The sequence below is a fragment of the Epinephelus fuscoguttatus genome, linkage group LG6 (genome assembly GCF_011397635.1).
Source record: "Epinephelus fuscoguttatus linkage group LG6, E.fuscoguttatus.final_Chr_v1".
In the NCBI taxonomy this organism is placed as follows: domain Eukaryota; kingdom Metazoa; phylum Chordata; class Actinopteri; order Perciformes; family Serranidae; genus Epinephelus; species Epinephelus fuscoguttatus.
The window spans coordinates 15,064,057-15,077,725 of NC_064757.1; the positions used below are offsets into that span (position 1 = coordinate 15,064,057).

General features: G+C 44.5%; 1 protein-coding gene across 1 annotated transcript in view; it reads left to right on the forward strand.

The window, feature by feature from the left end:
• The window catches only part of hmcn2 (hemicentin 2), a 53,902-nt gene that overhangs the window by 21,353 nt on the left and 18,880 nt on the right, over nt 1-13,669 (forward strand). Inside the window, exons 24-49 of the mRNA XM_049579281.1 lie at nt 21-272; nt 1,523-1,606; nt 3,411-3,602; nt 3,701-3,831; nt 3,993-4,137; nt 5,345-5,471; nt 5,562-5,719; nt 6,217-6,495; nt 6,583-6,725; nt 7,594-7,744; nt 7,853-8,068; nt 8,171-8,284; nt 8,370-8,557; nt 8,657-8,753; nt 8,885-9,046; nt 9,173-9,286; nt 9,482-9,678; nt 10,086-10,167; nt 10,272-10,403; nt 10,488-10,631; nt 10,744-10,903; nt 11,417-11,541; nt 12,607-12,790; nt 12,885-12,982; nt 13,086-13,364; nt 13,476-13,666. Of these exons, the coding sequence (XP_049435238.1) occupies nt 21-272; nt 1,523-1,606; nt 3,411-3,602; nt 3,701-3,831; nt 3,993-4,137; nt 5,345-5,471; nt 5,562-5,719; nt 6,217-6,495; nt 6,583-6,725; nt 7,594-7,744; nt 7,853-8,068; nt 8,171-8,284; nt 8,370-8,557; nt 8,657-8,753; nt 8,885-9,046; nt 9,173-9,286; nt 9,482-9,678; nt 10,086-10,167; nt 10,272-10,403; nt 10,488-10,631; nt 10,744-10,903; nt 11,417-11,541; nt 12,607-12,790; nt 12,885-12,982; nt 13,086-13,364; nt 13,476-13,666 (4,145 nt within the window). The remainder of the gene's footprint in view (nt 1-20; nt 273-1,522; nt 1,607-3,410; nt 3,603-3,700; nt 3,832-3,992; nt 4,138-5,344; nt 5,472-5,561; nt 5,720-6,216; nt 6,496-6,582; nt 6,726-7,593; nt 7,745-7,852; nt 8,069-8,170; nt 8,285-8,369; nt 8,558-8,656; nt 8,754-8,884; nt 9,047-9,172; nt 9,287-9,481; nt 9,679-10,085; nt 10,168-10,271; nt 10,404-10,487; nt 10,632-10,743; nt 10,904-11,416; nt 11,542-12,606; nt 12,791-12,884; nt 12,983-13,085; nt 13,365-13,475; nt 13,667-13,669) is intronic.

Genomic DNA, 13,669 nt, shown 5'->3' on the forward strand with positions numbered 1-13,669 from the left:
ATATTTGTTTTTGTCCTCAGCTAAGCCCAGAATTCAGCCAGCACCCTCCCTCCTGAAAGCCCTGATTGGCCAAAGGGTGACTCTGCCATGTGTGGTCCAGGGAGAGCCAAGCCCTGAGGTCAGTTGGTTTCACAATGGACTTCCTGTTGGGGTCAAGAACACCACACCCCTCAGGATTCAGCAGGTTGGCCTGGCTGACCAGGGCACTTACCAGTGTGTGGCCAGAAACAGCGCTGGACAGGAGACTTTGGAGATCAAGCTGGAAGTTCTTGGTGAATATCTGCAGTTCAGTTCTTAAAACCCTGTTTGTTGATTTTGAGAACAAGCAGAAATTAACACAACTTTACACTATATACAGCATTACAGCATTGTGAATCATGTAAGACATATTAAAAGAAAACATTTCCTAGCTCTGGCAATATAAGGATTTATATACACTGACAGTGTCCCAGTTTTAGCTCTCCCAGTCTTTAGAGGTGTATTCTTTTGAGGCACAGTAGCTCCATGCTGCAAGAGGATAAGGGCCCTATTATACTTGATAAAAAATAGTTTGTACAGTGTGTTGTCCAACTACGTCAGAAGTCGGAAGTATCTGTAGTTGGCCATTCTTAAGGGAGGAGTGAAAAGCAAGCCATCATAGAGAGGAGGGATACGTGATATGGTTAAAATACGGGCATAGTGGCACACATTTTCAGACAGTCTCTCCTGGAAGACATTTGTATAGTTGAACCCAGTTGTCCACAGAAAAGTGACAGAAAGTAAAAGTAGCAGAATTGGAGAAGATGAAACCTTGGCTCCTGTGGATGTGACTATGGGATTGTCAGTGGGGGTGTCCAAGGCTACTCTGTTGTACGACAAGCACTTCTGACAGAGTATACAGATCCCTTAAGCAGAACTCACTGTTGTGGTTGATTGTACTAAATCATGCCTTTTGCCAGAGGTGATGGGGTGCCACAGGGGTCTATTTTTGGTCCATTACTATTTACATTATGCATAAATCACATTATTCTTCCTGAGCAGTACTCCAATTCCTACTTTTATGCAAATTACACATTTATCTGCCCCTTGCTCCACTCCCAGGATCCTGCTCATCTTCAGTCTGACTTTGATGCTTTCCTGAAATCCCTGCCCCTAAGACCAAGTACATGTGTATATACTAACCTTGGCAGAGCTAGTTTGCACCTTTTAAATTTAATGAACTTCAGTCAAGAGTTTTTCTTTCCCCTTAGAGGTTTTTAAGCTGTGCCATCTGATGTTTTTAATCACTCTTTTCATTACTTTTATTAATTCCATTTGCCACTTGATTGTTAGTTATCTGGCTTCAGAAGTGTTGTTTTTGTATGCTGTTTGTGCGGCCGTCTGGTGAGTGTTTTCAGGCTCCTGAAAAACAGATTTTGATCTCAATGAGACTACCTGATTAAATACATTGGAACATCTTTTAATCATCCAACTAATACTCATTACACTTTCAATTTACTATTCACTGTGAACCAGCACTTAACATGTTTTTCTGTTCTCACAGAGGCCCCGTCCTTTGCCGAACCTGGAGATGCCATCATGGAGAAAGTAGCAAACAGCAAGGTCATCATCCCTTGCCCTGCTGATGGTATGAAATGATTCACGCGAGTCAGCCTGAGAAAACTGAACTCAATCAAAGGTCTGGTGTTTAGAAGAGACACAAGCTTAAAATGGATGCGTCTTTTCTCAGTTGTTTTTAGGAATGAGAGAAAATTCCACTTTAAATGTAGGACAGATGTGTGTGTTCATGCACCATCAAAGGAAGATCTACTGTCAGTGTAAACTTTGAGGTATCAAACCAGAAAAAAATCCCCTTGCCATCTTAAAAGGCGCATCCTCTTTTTATCGCTGCACCCAAAGGCACGCTGTTGTCTCTATATTTTACTATCTCTGACTGTGCGAACAAGGTAGCGTCCTGGAGGGACATGGGGAGCTTGCTCTTTTATGGAGACACATTGAGTGTCTGCCGATGCGCTAATGGATACTTGCTCTCTGACAGCCCCTGCGAACAGGTATTGTTTGTGTGTAGCTGTCTCATGGTTACCAGCACGGTAAGAGAAGGTGAGGACTGTGTCCAATGTGGAGCAACAGCTGGAACATCAGTCTGCCTGCTGCCTCAGTGAGCCACATCTGCTTTCCTCTGCGTCGGGGCCTGCTGGGAGAGGAATCCTAATTACAGGCTGCTGCTGGCAGATGAAGGACAGAGATGTCTGAGGTGCACCGTGAAGCACAGGAAGAGGAAGATGAAGCCACACTAGCCCACCTTCCATCCAAGTCATACCAGCAGGCAGGCAGGCCGGCTGTACCAGGCCACAGAGGGCTTTCACAGAAATGCTTGATGCTCTTGACACCCCAGAGAGGCAGCCAGAGGCAGGAAACACGGATCCCCTCATTGTTCTCTTGAGATCTATCTGTATGAGGGAGATAAAGCACAGTCTCTGCCAGAAGGATATTATTAATTCACCAACAAGCGCATTGCATTTGATAGAGGTAATTATTTGAGAAACACATGGAAGAGATAATCTCCAACTTCGTCAGCCCCAGCAAGTAAATTCAAAGTCTACTAATGAGATCTGTTAACATCTAAAGCAGAACATCTGTATGCATTTCCTCCCAGCAATGAGATAATGAATTTGCTTAGAGCTCCTTAACTGTAAACATGTGTTCGGAGAGGCAACGGACGATAACATCACCTTTGCTGGTGCTGTGTGTCCTGCGGTTAGTATTTTTTTGGATTGAGGAAGGGCACAGTGTTTGATTTCCCTTCCTCGTCCATGGTGTTTGTATATGTAACACCTCTGTAAATAGACAGAGCCGTGGCATTTAGATCCCCTACACTCCACTGCTCTTTTATCATAGCTTGCTTCTCTGTCCTTGTCCTGGCGAGTCTGTTGTGTTCACTACAAAATCCTCCACTTTTTCCCCATTCCACCTTTCTCCTCTTGACCATTTCCACCTCTTTTCCACCCAGCAATCCACAGAACACATCTGTTTCAGGCTCCTAAATGTACACACCAGTGCCTTTGAACTGCTCCTTCGACCACTCCTATTCTTACTGCTTGAGACTCTCAGTGTCTGGTAATAAATCTTGATGCTCGTGTTTTACATCTTACATCTCACCAGCATACTGTGTCTTACTTTTTTTATGTGACTCTGACCTTGAAATCTTAAGCTCGCAGGCTACAAGGACCCATTTTGGCAATGTCTCCCCTGCTGTCCCACTGTCCAACAGATAAATGTAGAGCTGGCTTTTTCTAGTCTGGGCCGCCTGCCCATTAAGTTCCCCCGTAGAGGAGCAGAGAGATGGAAGTAACTTTTCTTTCTGTCAGACGTGATCAATAAAGCTCAGTTCATACTTGCTCACAATCTTTCTCTTGTCTCCGCACCTGCAGGTTCACCTCATCCCAAGGTGCGCTGGTTCAAGAACGGCCTGGAGATACACCCCGAACAATCAGAGCTTTCTGTGGCGAGGGATGGCGCTCTCATAATTAGCACAGCGTCTGCCAGCCACAGCGGGGACTTCAAGTGTGTGGCGACCAATGAGGCAGGCTCTGTGGAGAGAAAGACAAGGCTGAAAGTGAATGGTGAGAAGTCAGTTATCTCTATTTCTCTCCAGCCTAATATAAATACCTTAAACTGAACAGAAACATTGTGCTAACACAAATCTTTTGCACTTCTACAGTTCCCCCAGAGATCCAAGATGATGGGCAGCCACTGAACCTCACTGTCACCTTAAAGCAGCCTCTCACTCTGGGCTGTGATGCTTTTGGGATCCCCTCCCCAACAATTACCTGGACTAAAGATGGTCATCCTGTGAGTACTTTCACCCTGAATTCCCATTTACAGTTAATGTAAAATGTGGGCTGCATGTTAATATACCTTGCTGATACCTAGTTGTACAATGCCACCAAGTGGTCATTGTTCTAATTACAATTAAAAACAAAGATGCACTCAACTGATCTCTGTATGTCCAGGTGGACAGTCCTGGGGTCTATCTGCAGAATGGAAACAGGCTGCTGAGAATGTATAGAGTTCAGCCAGAACATGCAGGAAGATTTGCATGTACAGCTCAAAACTCAGCTGGGGAGGCCCGCAGAGAATATCACATTGTGGTGCAAGGTGAGCTCATAAACCAGCTGTCACTGGCTGACACTGATATTTAGTACATAAAAGAAGAAAGTGGAGGAAGAAACAGATGTACGGAAACTAACTACATTAAGTAGTAAAATCTCCTGGAGAAGCAGTCTAAAGCCCCCAGAGCAGTTTAACTGTTTAATTAAATTTTAAAGAGCCCCTCCACTAAAAAATGTCTGACCTTGATTAAACGGACTCGTGCCTGTGCAAAGTTTGTCACTAGAGAGGTGTTTTCACATTCCTCTACTAAAGGGGGCGATGTCTGTGCACTGCCCTAAAATCTGAGATTCAAACATACGCCGGGCAAGTGAGGTTTGGTACACCACTAATACGAAAGCTAGTCACTGTCTAATAGTCATTTTTATTCAACGAGGGAACAGACATCAACACAACACTGGCAAAGAAAATTGAAGCCTCCAGCTCAGAGCGGACTTATTACACATAATATAAAATTCTCAGCCAGACAGAATATATCTTTCTGCAAACTTTTATTACACCTCTGGTTCTTAATTACATAATAACAGCGTGAACACAGTGTAACTTCATAGCAGATATTGTTGTGTTTTACAACCATTAAAGCTGTGTCAGTCACTGCCAGTTAGCCAACAATCTAACAAACAATGTAAACAAATAAAAGATGCTCATCTGAGTTGGAATCTGACTGAGGCCCAAACATGTATGGCTGGATCGCTCCTATGTCACCCCTGACGCTAATGCTAGCTTTCTTGACGCACACTGCTCTTTCACCAGTCAACCTGGCGCTAATCTCCCATAGCTAAACCTATCTCCACATTTCATTTTAGCACTGGAGACAGCACACAGTGAAACCTAGCATAAGCAATGGGGATGGAGGCCAGATCCAGAATTTCTTAATGAGTTTATATATATATATATATATATATATATATATATATATGGGAAAACCTTATAAAACAAAATATTAATCATAGCAGTGTTTTTACATCTTTAAAAATGTATCTGTAGGGTAACTTTAATACTCCACTTAATGTAGCATACGTCCTTAAAGTTGTCACTAACCATTAAAGTCAATTCTAATAACCTCATTAACTGATGTTCCTCCGTAATCTGAATGATTTTAAACTAATGTAAATACTATCTTGCTCCGATCCCATAAATACTTAAAACCATGTGAACTAACTGATGTATGACTGGTGTGTTTACTCCATTACAGCTCCGCCAGTGATCTCAGGAGCATCCCGACTGCAGGAATTAACTGCAGAACTGGGCCAGGAGGTGGAGTTTCAGTGTCGCGTTAGTGGACAACCAGCACCCAGAGTGGAATGGAGCCGCGATGGAGAGTGAGCATCGCTCCAACAGTTTATTGACGTGACATTCAGCGCCACACACCCATAGTATTGATCTGATCCTCCATTCCTTCCTCTCTTCAGGGTTCTGTCCCGTGATGGAGACCCACATGTGGAGTTTCTGGAAGATGGCCAGGTGCTGAAGGTGAAGTCAGTGAGACTGAGGGACCAGGGGCTTTACCAGTGTCTGGCCAGAAACAACGCAGGAACTCAGATGCGCCAGTTCAGACTCACAGTGCAAGGTCTCTATTCTAAGACACATACACTCAGAAAACACACTTTCCTGAATTCAGCTTATATTCCAATCTGTTTTATTTCTCCACAGACAGAAATAAAACAAAGATGACTATATATCCTTAAAAAGTTATCAGAACATTAAGCTGATTTCTTTTACAAAGCTGCTGTGGTAGCAGTGTTGTTTTAACAAAGAAAGTAACTGAACATAATATTTAATTTATGTGTACACCCTGCTTTAACAGTTTTATAATTTGACTTGCGTCACACTACCTGGTCTATGAGCACAGACTGAATTCTCTTCATGAAGGGCTCTGGGGATTGCTGTGTCACCTACTGAGCCTGTGCTGTAATTGCTCAGAGTATTGCACACTGCATTTCTGTTTTAGAAGGTCTCCTGCACAAAACAGACCAATCCCCTGAGGATCTATTCATCCCGTGCTATGTGCCAGTAAAAATCTTACTAGCTCTTAAACATTAACATATTGTTGGTATTTCTCTCCAGCTCCCCCCACCATCAAGGGCCCAAATGAGACCTCAGAGGTGTCAGTGGTGCTGGGTTTCCCCACAGTCCTCCCCTGTGATGTCGAGGGCTCACCCACACCCAGCATCACCTGGCTAAAGGACAACCAGCCTATCGTGTCCAGCCCCCAGTCGACATACACCCGTGGCGGGCAGGCGCTGCGACTGGGTTCAGCGCAGGGAGACAGCACTGGCCTCTACACATGCAGAGCCACGAATCCAGCCGGCACCGCCATCAAACACTATTCCCTGAGTGTTCTAGGTAAGAGACTTCTTTGCGACTTACATGTTAAAGTGGCTGAGACAGAACTTTTAATGAAACACCTGTTTTTTTCCCCCCTCTCATCAGTCCCACCACAGATAGAAGGCGACCCTATGTCCTTAACGTTTGGTGGTAAGGAAGAGAAAGTACGGATCAATGGGACTTTGACTCTCTCCTGCCTGACCAAAGGTTTCCCTGAACCCAAGGTTAATTGGTTCAAAGATGGACAGGTTAGTTTGTCCTCACAAGCTCTGCATTTCTTAAAACCACAAACATATACTTCTAAGGTGATTCAAACTGAACAAGTTTACCTCTATCAGCCTCTACTGGCAAGCAGAGCAAATTGCAACAGCCTCAACAGAATTTACATCCTCTTGCACAAGCCACCTCCACAGGTTTTCTGCTATGAGTAATTATAGCAATGATATAGAGGAAGAATGCAGTGACTAAATGTCGTGACGTATAATACTGTAATCATTTTTTCTTTACCTACATATACTTTAATGTGTAGCTTGTTGTTTTTTGTTTTTGCAACATCAACCATTCAGTATGTACGTGTGCTTGTGTGCATGTTCAGCAGGGCCTCCAATAGGGAGCAGCAGAAAATGCATAAGGATTAGGTGAATTTTAAAAATATACAGGCCTGAAATTGTTTTAAAAGCCAGACACCTGCTAAATGTTTGTTGTCCCAGTAGTACGTATTATCCAACTACTGATACTTACACTAACTTTTGAAGTGAGGCAGGAAAGTGTTAAAGAGTACTCCACCAATTTAGGATTGCACTCCTTTAACATTGTTTGCAACTGCCATTTAAAAAAAGGATCAACATCAGTGCAGCAGAATAGAGATATCATCTTTTTCATTCCCTGCATTCTTCTTCAAGTCAAAACCTGGTTCCTGCATTACAGACAATGCAATGCAACCCCCAACAGTTCAGTCAGAGTTTCAGGTGTGTTTTCTAAGTCCTGTAAACAGACTTTGATGTGTGAGATCATTGGTGTTCCCCTTTAATAACTAATAAATAGCATTCACACAGACTGCTATTAGGAGGAATATTCCACTTTGACTATACCATCTTATGTATTTTCTTTCCTTAGTTGCTGACTGGAACCTTCCATGCCGGCATTCAGGAGAGTGGCCACATCCTCGTCATAGAGAACGCAATGCTGTCCCATGAGGGACAGTACACCTGCGTGGTCACCAACTCTGCAGGAGAGGACAAGAGAGACTTTCATGTCACCATTCAGGGTGTGTTCAAGTTCGGTGTCGTTTCAAATTAAAATGCAAATTTATTTTCTAATGCTACTGGAATACTGTTGGAAGTGACCTGACACAAACATGCTCTCATCTCGCCAGTTCCTCCGATCTTTCACCGGGTGACAAATAGAGAAGCATCCTGGGGTCTAGGACACGAGGGTGATGATAACGAGGACATGATAGAGAAGAGGGAGGTGGTCCTGGGCCATCCAATCAGCCTGTCCTGTGAGAGTAATGCCATCCCTCCTCCCAAGCTCAGCTGGTACAAAGATGGACGGAAACTCACGTCTGCCGATGGAGTGGTGCTGCTTCCAGGTCAGAAGGAGCTCCTTCCTGTGTGATCTCAGTAAAAAGCATGACTGGCTCTTCATGTGCATTGATAAATCTTCTGCTGTGTGTTGGGCTTTGTCCTTTCAGGTGGACAGGTGCTACAAATCGCCCGAGTGCAAAAAGAAGATGCTGGAAGGTATACATGTCAGGCTGTTAATGAGGCTGGAGAGGACCGCATGCACTTTGAGCTGGAGATCCTAAGTAAGCAGGCACAAAATTAGGTAGTAATTAAATGTGTGTAACTGGAAATGATGCAACATCATTTCTGTTGTCTTTTCCTCCTCAGTCCCGCCTGTGATCATGGGAGCATCTGAGGAGTTTATGGAGGAAATGGGAGCAGTGGTCAACAGCTCTGTGGTCCTTCACTGCGATGTGACCGGGCACCCTGCTCCAGTCATCTCCTGGCTGAGAGACGGGCAGCCGGTGCACACAGACACACAGCACCACATCAGTGAGGATGGGACTCAGCTGCAGGTTAGTCAGTGCTGACTTTTAGACAAACACCAACTTGTAAACAGATTAATCTATTACTGTGTTGTATTGAGGATTAACACTTTAATCCCACTCTTTCAGCTCCTCAGTGTCCAGGTGTCAGACATGGCTGGGTATTTGTGTGTGGCTGAGAACAAGGTTGGAACAGTTGAGAAGCTCTTTAGTCTGACAGTGCAAGGTAAGAAAAGTCCATTGTTTTACATGTAATCAGAGGGACCAGTATATGTCTTTTACATATTTTATAATGGATGTTCTTTTATGACTTAGTGTCCTCTAAGTGTGCAAAAACAACTGTTGTATCTCTTTCAGTGCCTCCAAAAATAATTGGCGTGAAGGAGGAAGAGGTTAGTGTAATTGAAGGCCACATGGTGTCGATGCTGTGTGACGTCCAGGCGTACCCTCCTCCAGAGATCACCTGGACCAGAGATGGGCAGATCCTCCACTTCAGCACGGGCATCCACATTCTACCAGGTCAGACCTCGGCCACCAGCAACCCCCAAATAATTCTTATGTCAAAAGCATTTCCTTTGTTTGAATCTAATAATGGCACAGATATTACATTTGATACTATAGTGTATATATATATTTATATTATAGGTGGCCAGATGCTACAGTTGCCCCGGGCAAAGCTGGAAGATGCAGGGCAATATGTATGCACAGCCACCAACTCAGCCGGCCAAGACCAGAAGAGTATTGTCCTCAGTGTTTATGGTGAGAAAACACATGGTGACACCATCTGCACAATTCAGCTACATATACAGATGATCAAATCTCAAAACATTGTCTAGGCTAAAAAATGTGTTTACTGCAAGCCAGCTGTGACCGAGGATAGTTCAGGAGTGAATCATAGCCATCCTGAGTGAATCAAACTGAGATCATGCCCTGTCTTCATGTGCAAACCATCAGTCCTGCCCACCCTGAAGCCTCGTCTGGATGCTGAGTCAGACTTGGTCACCCCGCAAGTTGGCTCCTCGGTCACACTCAGATGTGAAGCACACGGTGTTCCTGAGCCCGAGGTCACGTGGTACAAGAATGGGCTGCAACTGGCCGCAGGGAACGGGCTAAAGATGGATCCTCATCAGCTGGAGATCATAGGAGTTCAGGTCAGGAAAGAATTGTTTTATGTCACCCATGTTTGAGGCTACAAACAAAACACTGCAAGAGGTCTTTCAAGGACTTAAAGTGGCTCACAGATATTTCCAGTCTTTACACGCTAACATATTAAATATATGTCATAAATATTAAATTTTCGCAGACTTATTCCATCACATAGACTGGATGAGACTAGGACAACTGGAGACATACAGTAGCTGCATATGTGACAAGATACAGCACTTGCCCTTTCTCTGACCGTGTCTATTCTAACTTAATTTACCTGATTCAGAGCACATGCACCAGCTAGCAGAGGAGCAAGGAGACAAGTCCCGCAAGTCCCGTCTTCGCTTATAGCCCGTCTTTGCTCAAAATGCCCCCTCCCTCACTACAACGATCTTCTTTTTTTGGATCCTAGATGGCAGATGGTGGCACTTACACCTGCAAAGTATCCAATGTGGCTGGACAGGTGGACAGGACATTCAGACTGACTGTTCATGGTGAGAATACCTATGTTGTCTTTTCAAACCAACACCGTAAACAACTGTTTTCAAAAGGGAGCAATCAGGATGTTTGAAATGATAATGCAAATGTATATCTACAGTTCCACCTGTCCTGGACGGGCCTCTGCACGAGTCCCTGAACTACACCCTTGGCTCACATGTGGCTCTGCTGTGTGAGGCCTCGGGGGTCCCTGTGCCGAGCATCACTTGGCTCAAGGATGGAACTCCTATTGGTAAGACACAGGCCATGATAGGGAAATTGGAATAGTACACGTCACGTGTGAAAGCTAGTGTAAATGAATGTGTTTGCTGTATAGAGAGCAGTCTGCAGTGGCAGTGGTCCGTTCGCGGGAACAGGTTGGAGCTGGGGCCCCTCACTCTTTCTCATAGTGGCACATACACCTGTGTGGCCAAGAACGGCGAGGGACACACACAGAAAGACTACACACTCACAGTGCAGGGTAAACTAGAAATTTGAGCAAAATGACATACGTTCACCCAGAAAATTATACATATTACTCATGAAAGGAATGATTTTCAGTGGCATTTAGCTGTAATCTTTGTCCCACTCAGTATCGCCTACGATCCTGGACTCTGAACACCCATCTGATGTGAGTGCACCCTTGGGAGAGGAGCTGACCCTGGAGTGCAGAGCAACTGGAATCCCCACACCACGCCTCAGCTGGCTGAAAGATGGAGTGACTTTAGAGGGATCAGATGCCCGTCACATCACGTAAGTCATTCACATTCCCCTTTTACTGCCCAGGCTTTAAATGCACACAGAGTATGATGGTAATATTAATACATTTTATGTAGCTTGTTCAACGCTGCTGAATTTGTTCCACAAGCAGCACAGGAATCGATCAACACCATTCCCTAGAGGTTTTGGAAAATGAAATATTAATCATCTTTGTCAGAGATAATGTGCATGACAGAGGGATGTGTGAACGGACAAATGGAGTCATTTATAGTCCCTTGCCTAATTTCATCATGGGGAATAGTAAGCGCAGCTGTTTTACAGCTGTTCAGCAGCTTCTGTGGTCATTGCAACCACATCAGCCAGGGAAAGCAAATTTCTGTGTGCGTGTGTATGTGTGTGAGAAAACCGTGGGTCGATGATGATAATGATGATGGGAAAGTAATACTTATGTTCAGAGGTGGGGAGGACAAATAGTTTAGACGGGAAAAATGGAAAAAGTGTCATGGTGTTAATATGAAAACATAATGAGTATTTGTAACCTGGCAGTGTGACCCCTGATGGCAGCACGCTAACATTACTGAGGCTGAGTCCCGAGGATTCTGGGACATACACCTGTTTGGCTGCCAGCCCAGCTGGACAGGAGAGCAAAATCTATACCCTCTTCGTCCTAGGTCAGTATAAACATTTCCAGGGGTTAAAGCAAGAAAAAATTTTGTGCCTGAAATGTGGAGCACGGAGGATTTGTGTGCCTGAAATCGGAACAGGGGGCTTGGTGTTGCGGTCACAAAATGAAGAAATAGAAATGTATGTGTTGCAAAGGAACGTGTTTATTATCAAAATGAACAAAAAGATTATAGCTTTAGTAGTTACTTTTCAGATTAAACTTTTATAGCATAATGAGTTTATAAATAAAGATTAAACTTTCAGTGGTTACCAGACTTTTTGACTTATAGCTCCTACATCTCTTTTTTTGCCTTTGTGCTATTTATTTTTAGAAGCTAAATCATTTAGGCTGTTTGCAAAATTGTATCGCGCTTGATGTGAATTAAACAGGCAGTTACATCGAAATTTCGCCTCTGGGCAAGCATGTCGTCATGAGCATGAAATGGATCATATAATGTTGTGGTGGTGACTTTAAAACTTCAGCATAGAGGATTTTTATTGCAGCTTTCGTTTCTGTCTGGTTTCTGTTACCTTACCTTCAAAATTACCGCTGGCTTACCGGAGCATCTCCCGCTCCATCTGTGCTCTGTGTCTCAATGTGACATGATGTGAAAGCATGCACAGGCGTCAGTGTTGATTGGCTATCACTTGTGCCATGTAACCAATCAGAGGGGGCTGTAGGCGGGACATTGTTACAAGCCCAGTGCAGTGGTGACTGCAGGCAGGGATGGCGAGGGCTGTATCAGAGCCAAAGGAGCAGTTGTAAAATATATATATTTGATCGATTATTGATGAAAAAACGTCCGATGCCGATTATGGTAAACAGTAGGTTGTGTTTACTTGCACACTGTGTGGCTAAATCATTTTCCCGGTTCGCACATATATATATATTTTTAGGGGCAAATGCGAGTGAAATGCTCGCACTGCAGAGCACTTCTGCCCGTGCTAGACAGAAACTTCGCCACACCGGAAATCAGGCGCTGCTGGAAAACTTTAACCCCTGCATTTCATATGTTTGTGTGTGTTGGTGCTTAAGTTTCTAAGTGATGGTGTTTTCATTTGACCTGTCACAGTCCCACCATCCATCTCTGGTGAGACAACTGCCCCCAGAGAGGTGCAGGTGACACAGGACAGTGTTGTGACTCTGGAATGTCAGACGACAGGAAACCCTCCACCTCAGATCAGCTGGCTGAGGAACGGGAGACCTCTGCTTCTCTCTCCTCGCACACGACTCCTATCTGGTGACTCTGTGCTGAGGTCAGTTTAGATGAATATAAACATGGTCTATTGTAAACAGATTACGTGGTTATAGGTGAGGTAATGCTAAGTGTTCCCTTTCTTTCTGAAAAAGGATTTCTCCTGTGCAGCTGTCTGACTCTGGACTTTATACATGCGTGGCGCGCAGTCGGGCAGGTCTTGCTGAGCTCAGCTATGATGTCCAGGTCCAAGGTACACTCATAACAAACCACCTACTGATTTTTTCCCCTAAACTGTTTTTTTTGGGATCTGAGGGTTTCACACAGATGTGTGTTTGTGTGTGTGTGGCCCACAGTGCCCCCTGGTGTGGATCATGTTGAACCAGTGGAGCCAGTCACAGTAGTCCAGGGGTCCTTGGTGACATTAACTTGCGAAGCACGTGGCATACCCCCTCCAACGCTGACTTGGATGAAAGACGGCCAGCCACTGTCCCTTCACCGTAACCTGCTGCTGGACGGACAGGAGACACGGCTGCAGCTGCCTGACGTGGCGCCTTCAGATGCAGGCCTCTACAGCTGTGTGGCTAGTAATCAGGCTGGAAGCAGCACAAAGAGCTTTAACCTCACTGTACTCGGTAATCCCAAACCAAGCTGTATATTTAATTTAATTATTACTTTATTAAGTTAAAGTCATGATGTAAACTCCTTCAACAACTGAGCCAAAAACATTCTGCTTTCTAATCTAGAGCCTCCAAAGATATCCAGCTCCAGCTCTCCAGAGGAGCTGACCATAGCAGTGAATAGTCCACTGGAGCTGGAGTGCTTTGCTGTGGGGGTCCCACCTCCCACCCTCAGCTGGCTCAAAGATGGTCGCCCATTAGAAGGAACTGATATTGTCCAGCAGGATGGGCACTTTATCAGAATTAGCAAAGTTCAGGTA